This window comes from Hyperolius riggenbachi, chromosome 1, assembly GCF_040937935.1.
Source record: "Hyperolius riggenbachi isolate aHypRig1 chromosome 1, aHypRig1.pri, whole genome shotgun sequence".
In the NCBI taxonomy this organism is placed as follows: Eukaryota; Metazoa; Chordata; class Amphibia; order Anura; family Hyperoliidae; genus Hyperolius; species Hyperolius riggenbachi.
In genome coordinates this window covers 432,184,133-432,208,461 of record NC_090646.1, presented here as the reverse complement: position 1 = coordinate 432,208,461, position 24,329 = coordinate 432,184,133, and the positions used below count along the sequence as shown (strand labels likewise).

Here is a 24,329-nt window from a genome sequence, read left to right as displayed (position 1 = left end):
CCTCCAGACTCTGGCACCTTGATTCCCGAATGACATGTAAAAGTTGCTTTCATCCGAAAAAAGTACTTTGGACCACTGAGCAACGGTCCAGTGCTGCTTCTCTGTAGCCCAGGTCAGGCGCTTCTGCCGCTGTTTCTGGTTCAAAAGTGGGTTCATGCTTCCATCTGCTGAAAAGCTTTATGGAGATGAAGATTTCATTTTTCCGCCACAACCTGGCACCTGCTCACAGTGCCAAAACCACTGGTAAATGGTTTACTGGCCATGGTATTACTGTGCTTAATTGGCCTGCCAACTCTCCTGACCTGAACCCCATAGAGAATCTGTGGGATATTGTGAAGAGAAAGTTGTGAGATGCAAGACCCAACACTCTGGATGAGCTTAAGGCCGCTATCGAAGCATCCTGGGCCTCCATAACACCTGAGCAGTGCCACAGGCTGATTGCCTCCATGCCACGCCTCATTGAAGCAGTCATTTCTGCAAAAGGATTCCTGACCAAGTATTGAGTGCATAACTGAACATAATTATTTGAAGTTTGACTTTTTTTGTTTTAAAAACACTTTTCTTTTATTGGTCGGATGAAATATGCTAATTTTTTGAGATAGGAAATTTGAGTTTTCATGAGCTGTATGCCAAAATCATCAATATTAAAACCATAAAAGGCTTGAACTACGTCAGTTGTGTGTATTTGAATCTAAAATATATGAAAGTCTAATGTTTATCAGTACATTACAGAAAATAATGAACTTTATCACAATATGCTAATTTTTTGAGAAGATCCTGTGTGTATATATATATATATATATATATATATATATATATATATATATATATTTACACCTTTCAGTGAAAATGTGAGAATCAACATTAGCTGAGGAAAAGGCTGTCATGTTCCAGCAAGAGCACAGAATACTACAGTTGAAATGAATATGTAAAAAAATATGCATTAAATTAGGCTCTATTTTAGTCATAAAATCCAGTGGTGCTGTAATTTAAGATCTTGCCATACTAAAGTAAACATACGAGTGGGCAACTGTTTTGAGAATTCAAACATAGCACTTATCACAACAGTCTGTATAATATACTCCTGGAGTAAACAGATTCCCTCTATTTTGTGGTGTCGATGACGGTCATAAAAACTGTGACAGATTGGAACAATTACCTTATATGCCCGCGTATAAGTCCAATTTTTGGGACCAAAAAAGTGGTCCCAAAGTGGCTTATACTAGAGTCAGTATGTGTAGAGCTGGATTATATTATTTACTGAAGTAGGCCAATTGTCTTTTACTGTCTCTGCCTTTCTATAGGCGTACTCTTCTAAGCACTGCAGTCACCATGTTCAGCAGTAGCCCCTCATTACAAGGTTTATGTGCATATGTCCCTTCTACCCCCTCCAAGTCAACTGTTTTCTCCACACAGTGCTTTGTTCTGCACCATGAGACCACTGCATTTCCTCTGCCTATACTTGAGTCAATCATTTTTCCAGTTTTTTTGAGGTAAAAGCTAAGGGGTCGGCTTATACTCAGGTCGGCTTATACTCCGGTATATACGTACATAAAAGAAGTGTGCATAGCAGTGTCAGCACTGTGGCGGCAGCAGTCCTCTGAGGAACAGGTCCATTAAGATATCCTTGTGGATGGTGTACTTTGGTATTCTATTGCATATGCTGTGGGACAAAATAATTGTTCATTCACTCAGTGAGTCCCTTACAGAGCCCTTGCCACAGTAAGGTTGGAAATGAACATCAAAAGAAATGTGTTTTCTATTCTTACTCAAGTCAGTAGTATGGCATCATCACTTTAAAGTAAACCTCAAGTACAACTTTGTTGACTCAGAAACTTACTCAATTCCATTTAAAGGTTATGGGGAAGTGTAAAATGCCAAAACCCAAAACAAACATACAAAACAAAGCTTGTTCTAAGTTATATGTGACAAAGTTCCCATGGCAGCAGCATGTTACTGCCTCTGATGTATTTATTGAATTTTTTCAAAGATTATAGAGTTTTAGCAGCAAGGATCTACAGGGCACAGCCAATCAGATGTTTTCCAAATATTTATTACAAAAACTACAAACGTGTACAAAACATTTTACTTAAAGGGAATCTGAAGTGAAAATAAACTTATGATATAATGAATTGTATGTGTAGTAAAGCTAAGAAATAAAACATTAATAGCACAGATAGGAGTCTGATATTGTTTCCAGTACAGGAAGAGTTAAATAACTTTAGTTGTTATCTTTGCAAAAGAGCTTCTGTGAGCTCTGCGACCAAAAAGTTGTGGCCAGCACTGTCTTCTGAAGCACTTATCTCAACTGTCTCTCATTGTTTCTAGTTGTTTTATGGTTTGCCTGCAGAGGAAAGTTGAAAAAGTCATTAGCTCTGCTCTGTGAAATAAATAAATAATGCGGAGTGTAATGTGTAAACTGCACATATTAGAGAATGATGCAATTTATAAAAAAAAGAAAAAAGAAGAAAAAAGGCTATACAACTGAAAATAAAAATATGAGACTATTTTCTTTGCTAGTTAAAATCCTATTAATCATCTGTACTACACATATAATTATATCATAATTGGTGGGGGGGGGGGGGGGGGGGCTTCAGTGTCACTAATGCAAACTAGGACTTTCAAGTACTAACCAGATAAATATGGTCCATGTCCTACTACATGGAACATTGACGTTTTTTGTGGGTACACCAAATAGTCCACTGCAGCTCATGTAAGGGTTGAATGGAATGAACAACAGGTTATTTTTCCATTTAAGTAGTTTGTAACAGCCACCCACTGAATCCTACCTAATAATAGGCAAGTGTCCCTGCGTCTGTCCGTGTGTCAGTGCTTTTTAGCACTGCGCATGTGCGGGGACAAGACGCAGAGACACTGTCGAGAGCCGGAGGAGGACGGGGCCAGAAGGGGCGATCGTGTGTGTGTGTGCAGCAGGCAGTGTGCGCGCAGGGTGGATTACTGACAGACCTAGCCCGTTTTTAAATGGGCTAAGGTCACTAGTGTAGTATAAACCTTGCACAGGCTAAGTAATGGTTGCCCTATGTTTATAAAGTACATTGCGTCATAAGGTTTCAGTTAAACATTTAACACTGTATTTTAAGCCCAATTTCATGGAAAAAATATTTTTAAGAGTGCCAGAAGCAATTTTTTTCAATTAAAGTGGAGCACACCGGCAATACTAACACATCCCTCTGTGTCTCCACAGCACCATTCACTTTTTATGGAGCTATAATGCTGCAGACCAATCAGAATGCCCATGCAGACACCTCTCTACTAAACTCTAAAGCTGGACCGTGCGTTTCACAGTGCAATGTGTTTCGCAGGTTCAGTCCTGCTTCATTAGGGAGTAATTGGAGCAAATTATTGCGGATACATCAGGAAGCCAAGCACTTCTGTGCTTGGCTTCGTGACTTATGAATACAGATACTTGTTGACAATAATCAAGACTTGTGTCTACTTTGAAGAAGTGAGTCCACTACTACCTCCTCCTTTTAACCACTTAACGACCGCCTAACGCCCATAGGCGTCGGCGGGTCGTTAGTAGTATAGCATGGAAACGGCCGCTCGATCGAGCGGCCTTTCCATGCCAGTTCACGGAGACTGCCTCCGTGAACAGTGTGCGAGCCGCCGATCGCGGCTCGCACGCATAATGTAAACATGCGGGGAAGGAATCCCTGCTGTTTACATCACACGGCGCTGCTGCGCAGCAGCGCCGTGACGTAGATCGGCGATCCCCGGCCTCTGATTGGCCGGGGATCGCCGGCATCTGATAGGCAGAAGCCTATTCTATCAGGCGCAGGACGGATATCCGTCCTGCGCCGCACACAGGAGAAGGGAGAGGGAGGGAAAGCAGGGGAGCCCGGAAAGCGCTGCGGAGGGGGGCTTTGAGGAGCCCCCCCCCGCAAATCAATAGTAGCCGGCGGCGATCAGACCCCCCCTGCAGGACATCCCCCTAGTGGGGAAAAAAGGGGGGGAAGTCTGATCGCCCTGCCTTTTACCTGATCGGTGCTGCAGGCTGTAGAGCCCACGCAGCACCGATCATTCCAAAATCCCCTGGTCCTTAAGTGGTTAAACGTTAATAATGATAACAGACGAAAAATGGGAGCACTTTTGGGTACCTGGAGTCGGAGTCAGTGGTTTCACTAAACTGAGGAGTCAGAGTCGGATGATTTTTGTACTAACTCTACAGCCCTCGTAAAAATTAGATTGAGGAGTTGGAGCAATTTTGGGTACCTGGAGTCGGAGTCAGTGGTTTCGGGTGATTTTCTTACCAACTCCACATCCCTGGTACTGGCACCTCTGTTCCTACCTGCCGCGATTCGCGCGATCAATTTGCGCGCAAAAGTCCGCGAACGGCACTTCACGTGCTAACTGTTTAGCACGGCTTTGTGAAGCAAGCCCATTGAGTGTTAACACTGCAATTTAGTGTAACATTGCTTTGTGGTCACATGATCACATTGCAAAAAATGATTATTTTCTAGCTGTAGAAGCCTTCTCTGACTCTAAATCTAGTATTAGGACATTCTACTTACCGTACTAGCTAGTCACATGGTATATTTAGATCTGTGCCTTATTTGAAGTTATTTTGAACATTGTATTCAAGGCAAATTTTTCCATTAGTCAAAGATCAAGATATCAGTGATAGTGTTGAACTCCATAAAAATGTTGAAAACCAGTAGATTATTTATTTCACATACCGAAAAAAAAATCATATTACAATGTGATTAAATAATTTTATGGTTAGTTGTTTTTCTTTCATTATTATTTTTCAGTAAAAAAAAAATCTTTCCAGGTGTGCTGAAGCTTTCTGGAAATGTATTTTGGACATCACAGGGTGTGTGTATTACACACTGAAGATGTCACACTGCATTTGCTATGCTGTCGATAATGAGAGAAAGATTACTTTTAAATTGGTTTTTGTTTTCTTTTGCAAATAAAGGAAGAAGATTGTGCTAAGTGAATCAGCAGTACTTAGCCTGTGGCTGCGTCATTTACCGAGCCTTGAAAAAGCTGTGCTGGATCTATTTCAAAGATTAATTGCCCTCAAAAGCAAATCAGTAAAAGAAATGGCGCAGATTATTAAAGATTCATTCCTGGTAAGTGCTTCAGCATCAGATTATGTTTATCATGGGAACAGTACAGTAATATATGCCTAACTGCAATGAATATTCCATAGATTGTGCAATTGAATGCATGAAGATGTTAATTAATAAGAATGTATGCATGTGTAAAATAGCTTGTAAGATCCTTACATTCAGAAAGCCATGTATGCCTGTTTATATTTGAAGCAGCAACTTCATACATGTAAACATATTAGATGTGTACACTAGAGAGGTGAGCCTTTGTGGGTGAGTGAGAGAGCTAAACTTCAATTGAAGTGTTTGTGCCTACTTGTGCATTGTGACTATAAAAAGGGTAAGGCCCGGTTCACACTTGCGTTTTGTGCAAAAACGGTCTGTTGGAACGGATCCGGTCAGTTCAGTTCCAAACACATCCGTTTGCAATCAGGATCCGGTCCGTTTACGTTCCTTTTCCATCCCGTTTCCATCCGGATTTTCATCCGTTCTGCACACGTTTGTAATCCGTTTCCGTTTTTTAAAGAGATAAAGTACTGTATAAATACCTGGGGGTCTGGAAGGTCTGGAAAGCACTCTGGTCATTTTTTGAGTGAGCCTGCTGTGTGGACATCATCCTTGGAGAGAGAGCCTGCTGTGTGGACATCATCCTTGGAGAGAGAGACTGCTGTGTGGACCATGGATCCAGTGATTTTTATACAGCTTTTGGATTGGAGTAGCCTCGTTCCTGATATTTACGTATTACTATGTCGGAAGGAAGCGTGCTCCTATCAGGAGATGGTGGGTGCACCCTCTACTATCGAAGAGGCAGAGGAAGGGACAATTCCAGACCCTGTGCCGGGACCTGAGACGACACCCATACAAGTTCTACAGCTACTGGCGGATGTCCGTAACCCTGTAAGTATCCATACCTACCCCCCCCCCCACACACACACACAACCCCTTCGATACCTAAACATTCCCACCCTCCACACAACACCCTTGCTAAACACACCACCTACACCCTCCACACAACACCCATAACCCTCTATACGCTGGGCACATGTGTCACTATCCAAGATGGCCGCCTGTACCATTGAAAACACACAGGAAGTGGGATAAAACGTCCGGCTTTTATCAGGCAGTGTGTTGTGACACTTCCGTTTTCTATTGGTTCCTGTTGTGCTGGGTTTTTTGTCCAGATCCGTTCCGACGGCGGTGGAAGGAGGTACCGGTCAGGAAAAAAGGCGCAGGTTGGAAAATTCTGGACTGCAGGCCGGACCGCAAAACTGATCCGGATCCGGTGGAACGGACGAGTGCGTACGAATCAATTGATTAATATTGGACTCTTTCTCGTCCGTTCCGTTTCCGTTGTATGCGGTCCGCAAAATAACGCCAATGTGAACCAGGCCTAACTACACTTTAATACCACATCCTGTATAACCTGCATAATCACTGTACAATCATTTTTGTTACTTGAATGCCTTTCAAGAGGCACTGTAGTGACATATAGTAGAACACAGTAAGTTATTCAGGATACCCACTTATATGGTAATTTTCCTGGTTTCAGCATCAGAAACACTTTCTGTATCGATATATACTGCTTTATATAGTTTGTAGCCCTGCCCTCATGGTGATGCTTAGCCAAGGTAATTATGTTGCACAGCTGCCTACCCCAGAGCACTTTGGGAGATCAACTAAGTTGATTAACTGTGCAGAATTTTCCCCCAAGAGCATTCTGGGAGACGAGGTATATTTTGTACTGACCTCTGAACTCTTAGTAACTATACATTCTGCAGACTAAAGATGTCGCCACCTTTGATGAATTTCAGTGTAAATCCGGGGGGAGGAAAGATTTTACAACGGGCAAACATTAATTAAATAATCTATTAATGAATATTGTAAAAAAAAAAAAAAAAAAAAACTTTTTATTACATTATTTACACTACAGTCCCTCTTTAAATATGATCTTTAAATTGCTGTTTGCAGCTGCCATCGAAAACCAAGGCAATAGTATATACCTTGGTGTTAAAGGACCACTATCACGAAAAATTGTAAAATTTAAAATACAGTACGTGTAAACACATACAAAAAGTGTGTTTCTTCCAGAGTAAAATGAGAGCTATAAATCCTTTATCACCTATATTGCTGTCACTTACAGTAGTTCGTAGATTAGTAGAAATCTGATGGAGCTGACAGGTTTTTGACTAGTCCATCTCTTCATGGGGGATTCTTAGGATTTCCTATACAGTACTCTTTACAAAAACACTCCCTGGAAAGGATGTATACAAAGATGCAGGCCACACACACACACACACACACACACACACACACACACACACACACACACACACACGTCTAGCAGTTGGACTGAGCAACTGCTGTTCACTAAGTGTTTTTTGTATTTTTTTTGAAAAAGTCAACCCTGAGAGAATCACTCATGAGGAAATAGCCAAGTCCAAAACCTGTCAGTTCTGTCAGATTTCTACTACCTACTGTAAGTGACAGCAACATAGGAGAAAAGTAATTTATAGTTCATTTTACGTTGGAAGAAATGTACTTTTTACCTTGTGTAAAAATGTTACAATCTTTTGCGATAGTGGTCCTAGGAAATAACATTTATTGCTCCTGGAACACGCCTACAGCTTCACTGGCCCCACTACAACGCAGTGACAGATTATTATTGAAGGGGGGAGAACTTCTCACACCTTTCTGGTTGGTGGATTTATGTATGCAGCTGTTGTGGGTAATCAGTCTCCTGTCAGTTCAACATAATCTAAAGGCTCGTATTTTTCTAAACGACCGGTCATTTGGACGTTTGAATGTCCGGACATTTGGACATCAAATCAAGCGTGTGTACGGTCAGTTGTTCAGCTGAGAAGACTGGATTTGAACGATCCGCCAAGCAGATCGTTGAAATCTAGTCTTATCAGCTAAACAACTGACCGTACACACGCCCGATTTGACGTCCAAACGACCAGACGTTCAAACGTGCAAACGACCGGTCGTTTGGAAAAATCCGACGTGTGTATGTACCTTAAGACAGCTTTCCTACATAAGCAGATGGAGAAGAGAGGGTGGGTGTTCAGGACAAAGCAAGAAACACTAGAGTAATCAGAAGTATCTCAGTGTAATACAGCTTGCTAAAGAGGGATTGTTGGCCACAAAATCAAATTCCATTTACCTACTGCTCTGTGTTTATGATGCAGCCTGAAACCTGACTCTGAATTACAAGCACTCCAATCTATTCAGAAATGTTTCTGCTGTAATAAATCGTATCTCAGTCAGCCTAGCTCTAGTTGGCACGCTAAGGAGAATGAAGCTTGCCATTACCCCTCCCACATTCCTGCTCCTCACTGATTGGCTGAGAGCAGTTCAGTGAGCTGCTGAAATATGATTTGTGCTGTACTCACATTTGTTTACAAAACAAACTAGCTATGACTGTGCAGTTTATAGGAGAAAAAAAAAGTAAGGGAGGAAATAACATCAGGATTGGCTTCAGTCAGAGGGAGTTACGATGGAAAATGCCAGAAACTGTTTTCTCTTAACTTACTGTATACAGTTCACTGAAATCAAAATATGGATAGTATAATGCATATGTTATGGAAGTAGAACAAATATTTATTTACTTATTTATGTGGGTTTTTTTCCCTGGGGTAGTATGGCTGTCCCTGCTGTTTTAAAATACTTGAAATATACATAGTTTGATAATAATTGTTACCTTCTTAGGGAACGTAGAGATGTGCTGTGAAAATAAACTGATGAGATATCAGTGAGGTTTACTATATTCCTTACAAGGTACCGACAAGACAGAAGCTGTCACTTGCATCCTGAAAATGAACTCTTTCAGGCAAAAAATAAAACAAGGAAAACAGCATGGTTATTTATGTTTTATACTGGACATACACGTTCATCTCATCATGTCACATGTCACCTTGGGTACACTTTAAAGAAGAGCACTGGGTAATTAAGCTAGGTTTTTGAAGCCCCATAACAATAATTGTAGGTTAAACTTTTAAAACAAATAATGGCGTCAATTATGGATATCTCACCTACATTTTCCCACTGCTGTCCATGGGGCAGATTTCTACACAGTGTCAGCAATTACTCAATTGACTATTGCTTGATTTAAACTTTGAGCAGAAGGTGTTCTCTCAGAAAAGGAGCTATGTGACCTTTAAAAATGCATCAGTTTTTATTCATTCTTATTGCTGTTTATATGTTTTTAAGGGGAACTCCAGTGAAAATAATGTAGTAAAAAAGTGCTTCATTTTTTACCATAATTATGTATAAATGATTTAGTCAGTGTTTGCTCATTGTAAAATCTTTCCTCTCCCCGATTTACATTCTGACATTTATTACATGGTGACATTTTTACTGTGGGCAGGTTATGTAGCTGCTCCTAGCTGTTTTGGCTGTTAGAGACAGCTGTAAACAGCTAATTACTGTCTGGGAACATTGTTACATTGTGGCAGTTTGCCCAGAGTACCGCGGTGCTCAGAGCTTCTTGTGGGAGGGGTTTCTGCACAAAATCAGTCATACAGCGCCCCCGATGGTCTGTTTGTGAAAATCATTATATTTCTCATGTAAAAGGGAGTATCAGCTACTGATTGGGATAAAGTGCAATTCTAGGTTGGAGTTTCTCTTTAAGCTCCTCCTAACAACCCTTTCAAATATAACTTGGAAAACAAAAGTTTGCTTTCTTAAAACAGAAAGAATTTGCGATAATTCAGGTTGGAGTGAGCTCCGAGATGTCTCCCAGTGCATCACTGCTGAATATATGCAAATTAACCATTGTTGCCCTTAGAAGCTGAACACATATATATAACTTAAACAGGCATTTCAGAGCATGCAACTACATAGGATACAGAGGTAGTACTGAGGCGATAAGGTCTTGTGGGGGCTCCATTTCTTTAATGCCAACCTGTGATGGGGAGGAAAAGTGAAACTTGAATACTTACCTCTGTAGGGGAAGCCTCTGGGTGATCCAGAGACCTCCGTTCCTGCACAGGACCACCTTCTTTTTGTAGCCATGCTTCCGGCCGTGCACAAGCCCATCCAAACTGGGCAAGCACCACTAATATCCTGCATGCCCAGTAGATCAAAGCCAGTTGCGCACAACTTTTTTTTTTCTCCAGGTATGAGTGCTTTATTGTACTGGGCATGCACAGCCCTTACTTGCACATGCTCAGTCTGTGCTTGTACATGGACAGGAGCGCAGTCACAATAAACTATTCTGATAAGCTGTTGTGGAATTGTTTTAGAGGAACCCAGTGCTGGAAAGGTGGACTGTATGAGGATTATTATTATTTTTACTGGATTTATATAGCGTCAACCTATTTTGAAGTGCTGGACAATAATTAACCACTTCCACACCATGAAATTTTATGCTAATCTGTGCAGCGTGGGCTCTCCAGCCCACAGCACAGATCAGCTAGCAGCCAGGGCGATCAGACTTCCCCCCCCTTTTTTCCCCACTAGGGGGATGTCCTGCTGGGGGGGTCTGATCGCCGCCGGCTGCTTGCGCTTGCGGGGGGCTCTTCAAAGCCCCCCTCCGCAGCGCTTCCTGGCCTCCTTCCCCTTCCCTCCCTCTCCCTCCCCCTGTGAGCGGCGCAGGACGGAAATCCGTCCTGCGCCTGATGGGATAGGCTTTAGCCTATCAGATGCCGGTGATCCCCGGCCAATCAGAGGCCGGGGATCGCCGATCTCCTCTACGGCGCTGCTGCGCAGCAGCGCCGTATACATGTAAACACCGGGGAAGATCTTCCCCGTGTGTTTACATTTACCCTGCGAGCCGCCGATCGGCTCGCAGGGTGTTCACGGAGACACCCTCCGTGAACTGACATGGAACGGCCGCTCATACGAGCGGCCGTTTCCATGGTATACACTTCAGGATTCAGGGGCGTGTATATACGCTCCGAGAATCCGGAAGTGGTTAAGGTTGCAGACAATGATAACAGGAGTGACTGACAACACAATACATGTAGTAAGCAATAAGATAAACCATGCCAGTGCATACACTGGATTAGTAGTGCTTATAATACAAGTTCACATTATTCTGTGAGTAGAGTGCACAATCAAATATGATACATACAGTGAGATGCCAAAGTTTGGGCAACCTTGTTAATAGTCATGCTTTTCCTGGTTGTTATGATAAAAAATGTCAGTTAAATATATCATATAGGAGACACACAGTGATATTTGAGAAGTGAAATTAAGTTTATTGGATTTACAGAAAGTGTGCAATAATTGTTTAAATAAAATTAGGCAGGGCATACATTTGGGCACAGTTGTCATTTTATTGATTCCAAAAGCTTTAGAACTAATTATTGGAACTCAAATTGGCTTGGTAAGCTCAGTGACCCCTGACATACATACATAGGTGAATCCAATTATGAGAAAGAATATTTAAGGGGGTCAATTGTAAGTTTTCCTCCTCCTTTTAATTTTCTCTGAAGCGTAGCAACATGGGGGTCTCAAAACAACTCTCAAATGACCTGAAGACAAAGATTGTTCAACATCATGGTTTAGAGGAAGGATACAGAAAGCTGTTTCAGAGATTTCAGCTGTCTGTTTCCACAGTTAGGAACATATTGAGGAAATGGAAGACCACAGGCTCAGTTCAAGTTTAGGCTCAAAAGTGGTAGACCAAGAAAAATTTTGGATAGACAGAAGCGACAAATGGTTTGAACAGTCAGTCAAACCACAGACCAGCACCAAAGACCTGCAACATCTTGCTGCAAAAGAAAAAGAAGGGACACGAGAGCCCAATATAGTGTAGTAAGTTGGGTGATGGGTAAATGGAAAAGTATATGATAGATATACTCACAAGTCAGGGTTACCAATTAGGCAACCACTGTGTAGGCAGGTGAGAAGATTAGGCCTGTCCTTACTCAGGATTAAGATGTCGCTCTCTGTAGATTAGGAGAAGGAAGGGGATTCAACCCCTCCACCAGGGGTGGATGCTGATATTGTAAGGAGAACAGAGGCGCCAACAAAATAAAATATATCTAAAAACTTTACAATTCCTCGGGAGGCGGTGGTGGACTCATCTCCCCGAAGCAGACATGATACTGTCGGTTTTAGTACAAACACAGTTATTTATATACTCCTACATACAGCGCCGTTGTAACGATCGGTGAAGCACAGAGAGGACCTGATTACCGGTGATCTGCAGAATCACTGGGAATACAGATGTATACCAGATTATAAGTGATCTACAGTATCACCGATAATCCGATATACCAGCTAACCTCTGTTCACCTGAGTAGAGTGTAGTGTTTGGTGTAACAGTAACACTTAGAGGACTAGGCCTCAGTGCAGTAAGGAGTACTGCACGGATTCCTTCCGAAGACCTGAACCCTCCAAGGCGGGAGGAGTCAGGCTGACAGTAGGAAGGATTGTCTGAAAGTGACACTCTGGAGGAAGTGTCACTAACAGGACGGGGAACCGCCTCCAATAGAAAGGTCGGTTCTCGAGGTCGGACAAGCCAAGTCGTTAACACACGGACAGATAAGGTACAAATACAGTAGGCGGAGGCGGAGTCTAAAGTACAGGCAGGGTTCGGTAACAGGGTATCAGAAATATCGAGGTACAAGATCTGGAGGCAGAAGCAGAGTCTAAGGACGAGCCGGGGTTCGACAACAGAGTATCAGAAATATCAAGGTACAAGATCAGAGTTCAGGAGGATAGTCAGACAGGCAAAGAGTCATAACAGATAATCACAATCAAACTAGTACTTTAGCTATCAACAGAATCTAGCTAAGTGTAGGATTACAGCTCCAGCTGGTCCCGGCACACTTAAGGATCTGACTACAGGTCTGAGTGCTCCCACGTATGTGTTCGCAACGCCAGACACCAGGGAATTGATCAGCTAGCAGTATATATACACAAACATCTTCCAGCACCTCCCTAAGTGCTGGACCAATGAGGAGTGGAGCCAGAGTCAGCTGACCAGCCTGGTCAGCTGACTCACTTCTGGCTGCTATATTTTCCCTGCCTGAGTGTGCGCGCGCGTCACTCTAAACCTGGAGGGACTATGTGTCCCAGCCACACCAGCACCACTCTGCGGTGCCTCTGCACGGGGGACCTGCACGCTTTTCTGCGCTCCGCCATGCCTTGCACGGGGACAGCCGCCTCAGACTGAGTGGAGGCGGCTGCCTCCCCGTGCCCTGCCGCGCTGTGCACGGAAAGAGCCGCCTCCGCCTGACTCATGGCGGCGGCTCTTCCGCGCATCTTCACAGTACCCCCCCCCCCCCCCCAAGGAGTGGACTCCGGACAGCTCCTTCCAGGCTTTTCTGGATGTAAGGCATGAAACTCCCTCTTTAACTCATCAGCATGCATGCGAGTCCCTGGTACCCATTGTCTCTCCTCAATGCCGTACCCTTTCCAATGCACTAAATATTGTACCGAGTTCTGTACAATGCGTGAGTCTAATATTTTCTCCACCTCGTACTCAGGTTGGTCCTCCACCATCACCGGAGGAGGAGGAGTAGGACCCACATGAACCGCAGGTTTAAGTAGGGACACGTGAAACGACCTTACGCCCCGCATGCTGGCAGGAAGATCAATGGCGTAGGTGGCGTTGTTGATCCTTTTAGTCACGGAAAATGGACCCACAAACCTGGGGCCCAGTTTGGCAGATGGCTGCTTCAAGGTCAAGTGACGTGTGGACACCCTGACTAAATCCCCTGGCTGGAACTTCCATTCCACGGACCGTCTCTTGTCTGCTTGACCCTTCTGAATCTGGAACGCCTTCTGCAAGTTTCCCTTAACAATTCCCCAATTTTCCCTGAGTGACCTCTGCCAATCCTCCAGTGCTGGAAATGGAGAAGAGACAACTGGAAAAGGGGAAAATTTGGGTGACCTCCCTGTCACAATCTGGAATGGAGAGAAACCCGAAGAAGAGTGCTTCAAATTATTTTGTGCAAATTCTGCGAAGGCCAGAAATTTTACCCAGTCACTCTGTGCCTCCGCAACGTAACATCTTAGGAATTGCTCCAACGACTGATTAATCCGTTCAGTCTGCCCATTTGTCTGTGGGTGGTAGCCTGACGAGAAAGACAGTTTCATGCCCATGTGTTGGCAAAATGCCCTCCAGAATCTGGACGCGAATTGGACTCCCCTATCTGACACAATGTTTTCCGGAATGCCATGCAGCCGGAAAACGTGAATGATGAACAACTCGGCCAGTTCCTGAGCCGAGGGGAGTCCTTTCAGGGGCACAAAATGGGCCATTTTGCTAAAACGGTCGACTACCACCCAAATGACCGACATGCCTTCAAACGTGGGCAATTCCCCCACAAAATCCATGGACAGGTGGGTCCATGGCTCACTCGGGGTGGGCAAAGGCTGTAACCTTCCTACAGGTGCCAGCCGGGAGGGTTTACTCTTGGCACATACCGCACACTCCATGACATACTCCTTGCAGTCTGTTGCCATAGAAGGCCACCAAGCACACCTGGCAACCAGATCCTGCGTTCTGGCAGCTCCAGGATGACCAGCATTCTTATGGGCGTGAAACATCTGTAGAACCTGTAAACGAAATGGCAGTGGGATAAACATGACCCCCTCAGGTTTTCCCTCAGGAACATCTTGCTGAAAGGGACCCAAAACCTCTGTCCAATCCTCCCAGGTCTCTGTGGCTGCTAACACTAGTCTCTGCGGGATGATGGACTCAGGAGCGGGAGACTGTGCTGTCTCTGGTTCGAAACACCTGGACAGGGCATCTGCCTTGATGTTTTTGCTGCCTGGAGTGTACGTGATTATAAATCTGAATCTCGTAAAAAATAAAGACCAACGGGCCTGACGGGGACTTAGTCTCTTAGCCCCTTCGATGTATTCTAAGTTCTTGTGGTCAGTGTAAACTGTGATCGTGTGTTCTGCCCCCTCTAACCAATGGCGCCATTCTTCAAACGCCAATTTAATGGCCAGAAGTTCCCGGTTGCCTATATCGTAATTTTTTTCCGCGGGTGAAAACCTACGGGAAAAGTAGGCGCACGGATGTAATCTGCCCTGCAACCCTGACCGTTGAGACAGCACCGCCCCAACCTCCGAGGCATCAACCTCCACAATAAAGGGAAAGGACGTGTCTACATGCCTCAAAATAGGCGCTGAGCAAAATAATTTCTTCAAGTGGGAAAAGGCTGCCACAGCCTCAGGGGACCAGTGGTTGGTATCTGCCCCTTTTTTCGTGAGACTGGTAAGGGGGGCAACTATCGTGGAGTATCCCTTAATGAACTTCCTATAGTAGTTTGCAAAACCCAAAAATCTCTGCAGGGCCTTCAACCCCACTGGCTGTGGCCATTCCAACACAGCTGTGACCTTGGCAGGATCCATTGACAGGCCTGAGGTGGAGATTACATACCCTAGGAACGTGACAGTGGTCACCTCCAAAATACATTTTTCTACTTTAGCATAAAGCATATTTTGTCTTAATTTGTTCAACACAAATTTAACATGGACCCTGTGCTCGGAGAGGTTATTGGAATAGATTAGTATATTATCAAGGTATACCAGCACGAATCTACCCAATACCTCCCTAAATACCTCATTGATTAATTCCTGGAAGACGGCTGGCGCATTGCACAACCCAAAGGGCATCACTAAGTACTCGTAATGCCCGTCGGGTGTGTTGAAGGCCGTCCTCCATTCATCGCCCTTTCTAATGCGGATCAGGTTGTATGCAACCCTCAGATCCAATTTAGAGAAGATTTTTGCGTTTGTGACCTGCGTGAATAAGTCGTCTATCAATGGTAACGGATAGCGATTTTTCACCGTGCTTTTATTCAGGCCCCGGTAATCGATGCAAGGTCGAAGACCTCCGTCTTTTTTCTTAACAAAAAAGAAAGCGGCCCCAGCAGGCGACCGGGAGGGCCGAATGAACCCCTTGGCCAGGTTGGCACGAATATACTCCTGCATAGCCATCTTCTCTGGTCCAGATAAGTTATACAGGTGACCCCTAGGGGGCATACAACCAGCACGGAGATCAATGGGGCAGTCAAAAGGGCAATGAGGAGGTAACTGATCAGCAGCCTTGGGACAAAATACATCTGAAAATTCAGAATATGATTCGGGAACACCCTCCACATGAATCTTGGTCTGTCCTAAAGTCACTTTCCCTAGACACTGCTGGGAACAAAAGTCCGACCAACTGGTTAATTGTCCTGCAGCCCAATCAATCTGCGGTGAATGGAGCTGCAGCCAGGGCATACCTAGGACAATTGTGGAGGTAGTCATGTGTAAAACAAAAAAAATTAAAGCCTCCTTGTGCAGAACCCCAATAATGACTTCCACCTCTGGTGTCTGAGATAATGGACAGTCCCTTTGTAGCTGGGAGTCGTCCACAGCAGTAACCTGGATAGGTGGTTATACTGGGGTGAGTGGAATGCCCAACTTCTCTGCAAACTCTGAACTCATAAAGTTAGCCGCGGAGCCTGAGTCAACAAAGGCCTCCGTGGCTTCAAATTTGTCCCCCCACGTAATCGTACAAGGAAGGAGCAAACGTTTTTCTTTTAGGGGTGTGAGTTGGGCGCCCAGGGTGTCACCCCTTACAACTCCTAGGCGGTAGCGTTTCCCGGCTTATTCTTGTCCGGTTTAATGGGACAGTCTCGTACCCTATGTCCCCCTTCACCACAGTACAAACATAACTGTTCAGTCATTCTCCGTCTTCTCTCCACTTGGGTCAGCTTAGACCGACCGATCTGCATCGGTTCAGGTGGAGGCATGACTGGAGATGATGAGACCGAAGGAGATACCAGGGGTGCTGCGGGAGGTGCTACGTAAGATGTTACCCTGACACGATGACTACCCCTAGTCTGTTTTTGATGACGTAGCCTACGGTCGATTCGAATGGCCGATGAGATGGCCTCATCGACTGTTTTGGGCTCGGGTTGGCTTAACATTAGGTCGGAAACCTCATCCGACAGCCCAGACAGAAAATAATCCAACAAAGCATAGGTATCAAACCTGGCCGTAACTGACCACCGGCGAAATTCTGCCGCGTAATCTTCGACTGAGCCTTTGCCTTGCCGCAAAAGCTTGAGCCTCCGCTCAGAGGTCGCAGCAAGGTCTGGGTCGTCGTATATTACTGCCATGGCTCTAAAGAATTCCTCTACCGAGGTCAGAGCTGTATCTGTGGGGGGCAGGTTGTATGCCCAGGACTGGGAGTCACCAGTTAATAAGGTTTTAATAAATATGACCCGTTGGGTCTCAGTTCCCGAGGATCGGGGTCTCAACTCGAAATATGATAACACTCTACTCTTAAAACTCCGAAAGTCAGACTTGTGGCCGGAAAATGTATCCGGTACAGGCATACGTATGTCATCACTAGGAGGGGATCACACCGAATCAACTGACGTCTGAAGGGTTCGCACAGAGCCTGATAGGGCATCAATTAAGGCTTTGTGCTGGCCCAGTGCTTGATGGATGCTATCCATCGAAGTGGCAAGCACAGTCAGAGGGTCAGCGCGTGCGTCCATCTGTATTTTGGTCTGGCGTTCTGTAACGATCGGTGAAGCACAGAGAGGACCTTATTACCGGTGATCTGCAGAATCACTGGGAATACAGATGTATACCAGATTATAAGTGATCTGCAGTATGACCGATAATCCGATATACCAGCTAACCTCTGTTCACCTGAGTAGAGTGTAGTGTTTGGTGTAACAGTAACACTTAGAGGACTAGGCCTCAGTGCAGTAAGTAGTACTGCACGGATTCCTTCCGAAGACCTGAACCCTCCAAGGCGGGAGGAGTCAGGCTGACAGTAGGAAGGATTGTCTGAAAGTGACACTCTGGAGGAAGTGTCACTAACAGGACGGGGAACCGCCTCCAATAGAAAGGTCGGTTCTCGAGGTCGGACAAGCCAAGTCGTTAACACACGGACAGATAAGGTACAAATACAGTAGGCGGAGGCGGAGTCTAAAGTACAGGCAGGGTTCGGTAACAGGGTATCAGAAATATCAAGGTACAAGATCAGAGTTCAGGAGGATAGTCAGGCAGGCAAAGAGTCATAACAGATAATCACAATCAAACTAGTACTTTAGCTATCAACAGAATCTAGCTAAGTTTAGGATTACAGCTCCAGCTGGTCCCGACACACTTAAGGATCTGACTACAGGTCTGAGTGCTCCCACGTATGTGTTCGCAACGCCAGACACCAGGGAATTGATCAGCTAGCAGTAAATATACACAAACATCTTCCAGCACCTCCCTAAGTGCTGGACCAATGAGGAGTGGAGCCAGAGTCAGCTGACCAGCCTGGTCAGCTGACTCACTTCTGGCTGCTATATTTTCCCTGCCTGAGTGTGCGCGCACGTCACTCTAAACCTGGAGGGACTATGTGTCCCAGCCACACCAGCACCGCTCTGCGGTGCCTCTGCACGGGGGACCTGCGCGCTAACCGCCGCGTCCAACGCGGCGGTTTTTCCGCGCTCCGCCATGCCTTGCACGGGGACAGCCGCCTCAGACTGAGTGGAGGTGGCTGCCTCCCCGTGCCCTGCCGCGCTGTGCGCGGAAAGAGCCGCCTCCGCCTGGCTCTAACGCGCATCTTCACAGCCGTATGTTGGAGTATATAAATAAATGTGTTTGTACTAAAACCGACAGTATCATGTCTGCTTTGGGGAGATGAGTCCACCACCGCCTCCCGAGGAATTGTAAAGTTTTTAGATATATTTTATTCTGTTGGCGCCTCTGTTCTCCTTACAATATCATCTTGCTGCAGATGGAGTCACTGTGAATCGTTCAACCATTCGGTGCACTTTACACAAGGAGATGCTGTATGCGAGAGTGATGCAGAGGAAGCCTTTTCTCCACAGCACAAACGGAGCTGTTTGAGGTATGCTAAATCACATTTGGACAAGCCAGCTTCATTTTGGAATAAGGTGCTGTGGACTGATGAAACTAAAATTGCGTTATTTTGGCATAACAAGGGGCATTATGCATGGAGGAAAAAGTATTTCAAGAAAAACACCTGCTATCTACAGTAAAATATGATGGTGGTTCCATCATGCTGTGGGCTGTGTGGCCAGTGCAGGGACTGGGAGTCTTGTCAAAGTTGAGGGACATATGGATTCCACTCAGTATCAGCAGATTCTGGAGACCAATGTCCAGGAATCAGTGACAAAGCTGAAGCTGCACTGGGGCTGGATCTTTCAGCAAGACAACGGCCCTAAACACTGCTCAAAATCCACTAAGGCATTCATGCAGAGGAACAAGTACAATGTTCTGGAATGGCCATCTCAATCCCCAGACCTGAATATAATTGAAAATATGTGGTTTGAGTTAAAGAGAGTTGTCCATGCTCGGAAACCATCAAACCTGAATGAACTAGAGATGTTTTGTAAAGAGGAATGGTCCAAAATACCTTCAATCAGAATCCAGACTCTCACTGAAACCTACAGGAAGCGTCTAGAGGCTATAATTTATGAAAAAGGAGGATCTACTAAATATTAATTTTATTTATTTTTTGTGGTGCTCAAATCTTTGCACCTGCCTAGTTTTGTTTAAACAATTCTTGCACACTTTCTGTAAATCCAATAAACTTCATTTCACTTCTCAAATATCACTGTGTGTGTCTCCTATATGATATATTTAACTGACATTTTTAATTGTAACAACCAACGATTTATAGAGGAAAATCATGACGATTAACACGATTGCCCAAACTTTTGCATCCCACTGTAAGGAGGGAGGGCCCTGCCAAAGGCTTACTATCTAGAGGGAGGGGGTGGTGACACGAAAGTTGAGGGGCTGCATTGAGAGGTTCTTGCAGGGAGAGTTAAGGCAGTGGTAAGGTGGGGTAGGCCTCCTTGAAGAGGTGAGTTTTGAGTGCTTGTTTGAAGGTGTTGAAGGAGGGAACAAGCCTGATGAGCAGTGGAAGAGAGTTCCACAGGGTGGGGGCAACTCTAAGGAAGTCATTTAGTCACACATGGGAGAGAGATATGTGTGGGGGGGATTAGGAGGAGGTCGTTGGAGGAGCGAAGTGGGCGGCCAGGTGTGCATCTGCTGACCAGGTCAGAGATGTAGGTCGGGCAGGACTTGTGTATAGATTTTTAGGCCAGACATAGGATCTTGAAGCTGTTCTGAACAGGCCTATTTATTCAGGCATTTAATTTATTCAGCACATTTGCTATTTGGGTGACCCACTTATTGAACTTTTTAACAGGTCCTTTAGTTAACAAGTGAGTCCCAATTCTACCTTATCCATTGCTTTACTCATACAGTATCTCACACAAGCGAGTACACCTTCTCACATTTTGTAAATATTGTATTATAGCTTTTCATGGGACAACACTGAAGATATCATGTAAAGCAGTCAGTGTACAGCTTATATAACAGTGTACATTTGCTGTCTAATCAACATAATTCAACACACAGCCATTCATGTCTAAACTACTAGCAGCAAAAGTGAGTACACCCCCGAGTGAATAATATCAAAATTGTGCCCACCTGTGACCAATTGAAGAATGTAAATCAAGAAGGGGAGGAAAAAGTTTACAATTATAAACCATTGGGTAAATAATATGAAAATGGTTATTGTAAAATATCAGCCATTTCATTTATTAAGCTAAATCCAGTAAAGTTCCTCCTTAACTGCATGATAAGTTAAAGAGAAACCATAACCAAGAATTGAACTTCATCGCAATCAGTAGCTGATACCCACTTTCCCATGAGAAATATTTTCCTTTTCTCAAACAGATCATCAGGGGGCTCTGTATGGCTGAAATTATGGTGAAACCCCTCCCACATTGTGATGTCAGTGCTTCACAGCACTGAGATGCTAACATCACACTGTGGGTGCCTTGTTGCATTGTGGGAAATAACAGCTGTTTCCAATTGCCAATAAAGCAAGCAGCATCTACTTCTACTGATATCACCTGCCAGCAGTAAAAATGTTGCCATATGATAAGTCCGAATGTAAATCAGGGAGAGGAAAGATTTTACAATGGGCAAACACTGACTAAATCATTTGTACATAATGATTGTAAAAATTAAGCACTTTTTTCATTACGTTATTTTCACTTGAGTTCCTCTTTAAGTTTACAGCTTTGTTTGGCAAAACTTCCATTCAGTTACCATTGCTGTGCATGGAATTACGGGCAGAAAGTCAACACAGGACACTACGTTGCACTTGGCAGCTAATAGTAGCTTGGACTCAGGAAACAGCAAGTTTCCTTCAATGAAAGTAAATAAATAATTTGGATAACCTTCGTGCAAGCATTAGTGATGTTTCCCTATCAGAATGGGCTATTTTGAAAGTGTTGTTTGGACATGAAATGGCTGTCAGGTCTTACAGTCCCCAGCACCCATCATAACTTTGACTATATTAAATATGTACTGTTTTAATAAGGATCCAAAACAGAATACTCAAAAAGTACTGTGCCTGGCCCTCCTTTTGCAACCATCCCAACAAACCAACACCACAAATAGGCAGCTGTCTATTTAGTGTGAAAATGCAAATATACAAGTTTACTTGCGGTACTAATCCTTTTTTGCAATGGAAATGTTGTGGGCGAAAGTGGGTTGAATGACGATGACACAGGCAAAATTCAGAATGTGTTTGGCTGATGACAGCAGGTTTACACTAAGGGCACAGTGGCTGGAGGCTGAGGAAACATGGGAAGGAGGACAAATAGCGATACCTTTTTGCTTACAGCATGCACTGTGTGCTCTGCTTTATGGGATGACACTGACTACTAGTGGTAGGACCAGCAGGAGGGAGTCCGATGGTGAAGGGGACCACAATCTCTGCTACTCACTATGCATGTTGTTCCAAGTATATGCTCTTTATAATGGAAGGGGTAGTTAGTGGCTATAACCCCAATTCTGTAGCTCAAAAGCTAAAGGTCATTGGTGTTTAGGCCTTGCCAGGAGGTTGGGCCTCAGCAGTGGAATGAAGGCCCTCCTGCAGATGGTGGCCAGAAGCCCATTACATGTTGTTGCTGAAACGTGGCTTATGGTTTGAGAGTCTCTGGGGTGTGTCTGGGATCTGAGGAGGGATGAAAGATGGCAAGAAAAAAAATCATTGTAGTCCACGTTGTGCCTTGTTCTGCCCTTTATTTAAGCTTGTGACACATGGTGATACTCTGCACCTTTGTCTCTGCAACAGTGGAAGCAGTCCGTTTCGGCAGGTGGATTTTTTGTTAGAGCTGTAAGTTCAGATGTCTGCAAAGTAATATACATAATATACAAAACTAACTGCTTATAGAAAGCTGAAACTTCAGCCTATGACAAACAGATAATGCTTAATTTGAGAAAGAGAATGCCATTTGAAAATGTGTCCAATGAAAACAAATGGCAGCCTCTAAGGATTGCTGAACCTTGCCCCACGTGAGATCATGCCAATGTCACCAGGAGCATACTGCGCCTATGCAGTAATACTGCGCAGATACCGTAAGCTCCCGATGCCGCTTGGGCGTTTGCCCGCTTGTACTCGCCTGCGCATGAGGCGCTGACCCTTAGGGGTTGGTATCCTTAGAGGCTGCCAACAGGACCTGGAGCAGACCGGAGCTGCGGCGAGGGACACAAATATGTCATTTTGTCCAGGGGTGGAAAAAGCCTGAAAGTAAGAAAAGAGCGATTTGATTGCTCATCTCGCATATCCTTTAAAGTCTAATGTGGCATCAAGGAGTAGCAACATGTTAGAATAATCCAGATGCTTATATAAAAACCTTTCTGTCTTTCATGTTTCTCACATGTATGTTCTCATACATTTATATATTCCTCTATATATGGTTTAATGGTTTGTAAAACATACACAGAAACTCCAACCAGTGGCTTAAAATGTCACTGCACTTATTTCCAATTTTATTTAAACTAGTGGTGGAGAACGTTAATACACATGACCCCAGTATGGACTTAATTCCCCAACCAGTGAATATTTTCACTAAAATACAACGTTCTGTATTACATGCAAAAGAATGCCCTCCAGTGGCAAAAATATCATCTCTCCTATTTCCAGTATTATTTGAATGCCACCTGGTAGTCAGACATTATTATACACAACTGTGTGGCCTAGCCGCTGTTTGATTCCGCTACAGTCCATCATGAACTCTGCTGCACGACTCATCCAACTCTCCTCCTGCTTCTCCAGCCCTTTCCCACTCTCTGTCTGTTCACTGGCTGCCAGTTACACAAAGGATGCAATTCAAAATCCTGACGCTCCCCTACAAAGCGCTTCACAACCTACCTTCTTATTTAAATAAACTTATTTCCAAACACAATCCTACACGCAGTCTCCACTCTACTAACAACATTCCTTTTTCTTCCTCTCTGGTCATCTCTTCTCAGTCTCGCTTACAAGACTTCTCTAAATCCTCTCTCCTCCTCTAGAACACTCTCTCTCAACAAATTTGCTACTCACCCTCTCTCAACAGATTTGCTACTCACCTACACTTACCCTTTTTAGGTGCAACCTGAAAACCCCTGTTCAGGCAAGCATGTACTCTCACTTAGGACACTCAGGCAACTTCCCACCATTTTAATATATCTTCCAAATCTCCACTTCATATATTGTTCTATCCCTTAACCCTTTAGACTGTAAGGCCGATTGACTAGGGCTCCTTTTTTACCTTATTTTAATGCTGTGTAATGTGGGTACATATCTTCCATCCCTATGTAAAGACCTGTAGCTGATTTGTTCACTGCATCAGCTGTAATCCACCACTACAGCTACTGTTAACTGTTCTATTGTTTATATCGTATTGTCATACCTTGTTTTCTGCTGTACAGTGCCTTTGAAGATGCTACCATAGCATCATATAAATCAATAATAATAATAATAATCAATGATAATACTAGCCTGACACTCTTCTAGGGGGAAAAAAACAATACAGCCATTATATTAAAACACAACTGACTTAACCACCCTGGCGTTCTGCTAAGATCGCCAGGGAGGCTGCGGGAGGGTTTTTTTTTAATAAAAAAAAAACTATTTCATGCAGCCAACTGAAAGTTGGCTGCATGAAAGCCCACTAGAGGGCGCTCCGGAGGCGTTCTTCCGATCGCCTCAGGCGCCCAGAATAAACAAGGAAGGCCGCAAGGCCTTCCTTGTTTTGCTTAGATCGTCGCCATAGCGACGAGCGGAGTGACGTCATGGACGTCAGCCGACGTCCTGACGTCAGCCGCCTCCGATCCAGCCCTTAGCGCTGGCCGGAACTTTTTGTTCCGGCTACGCTGGGCTCAGGCGGCTGGGGGGACCCTCTTTCGCCGCTGCTCGCGGCGGATCGCCGCAGAGCGGCGGCGATCAGGCAGCACACGCGGCTGGCAAAGTGCCGG

General features: G+C 44.5%; 1 protein-coding gene across 5 annotated transcripts in view; it reads left to right on the top strand.

The window, feature by feature from the left end:
• FANCC (FA complementation group C) overlaps positions 1–24,329 on the top strand; it is a 335,897-nt gene that overhangs the window by 234,733 nt on the left and 76,835 nt on the right. For all 5 annotated transcript variants that reach the window (XM_068237424.1, XM_068237405.1, XM_068237432.1 and 2 more), the window contains one exon: positions 4,940–5,096. In XM_068237424.1, coding sequence (XP_068093525.1) covers positions 4,940–5,096 — 157 coding nt within the window. The remainder of the gene's footprint in view (positions 1–4,939; positions 5,097–24,329) is intronic.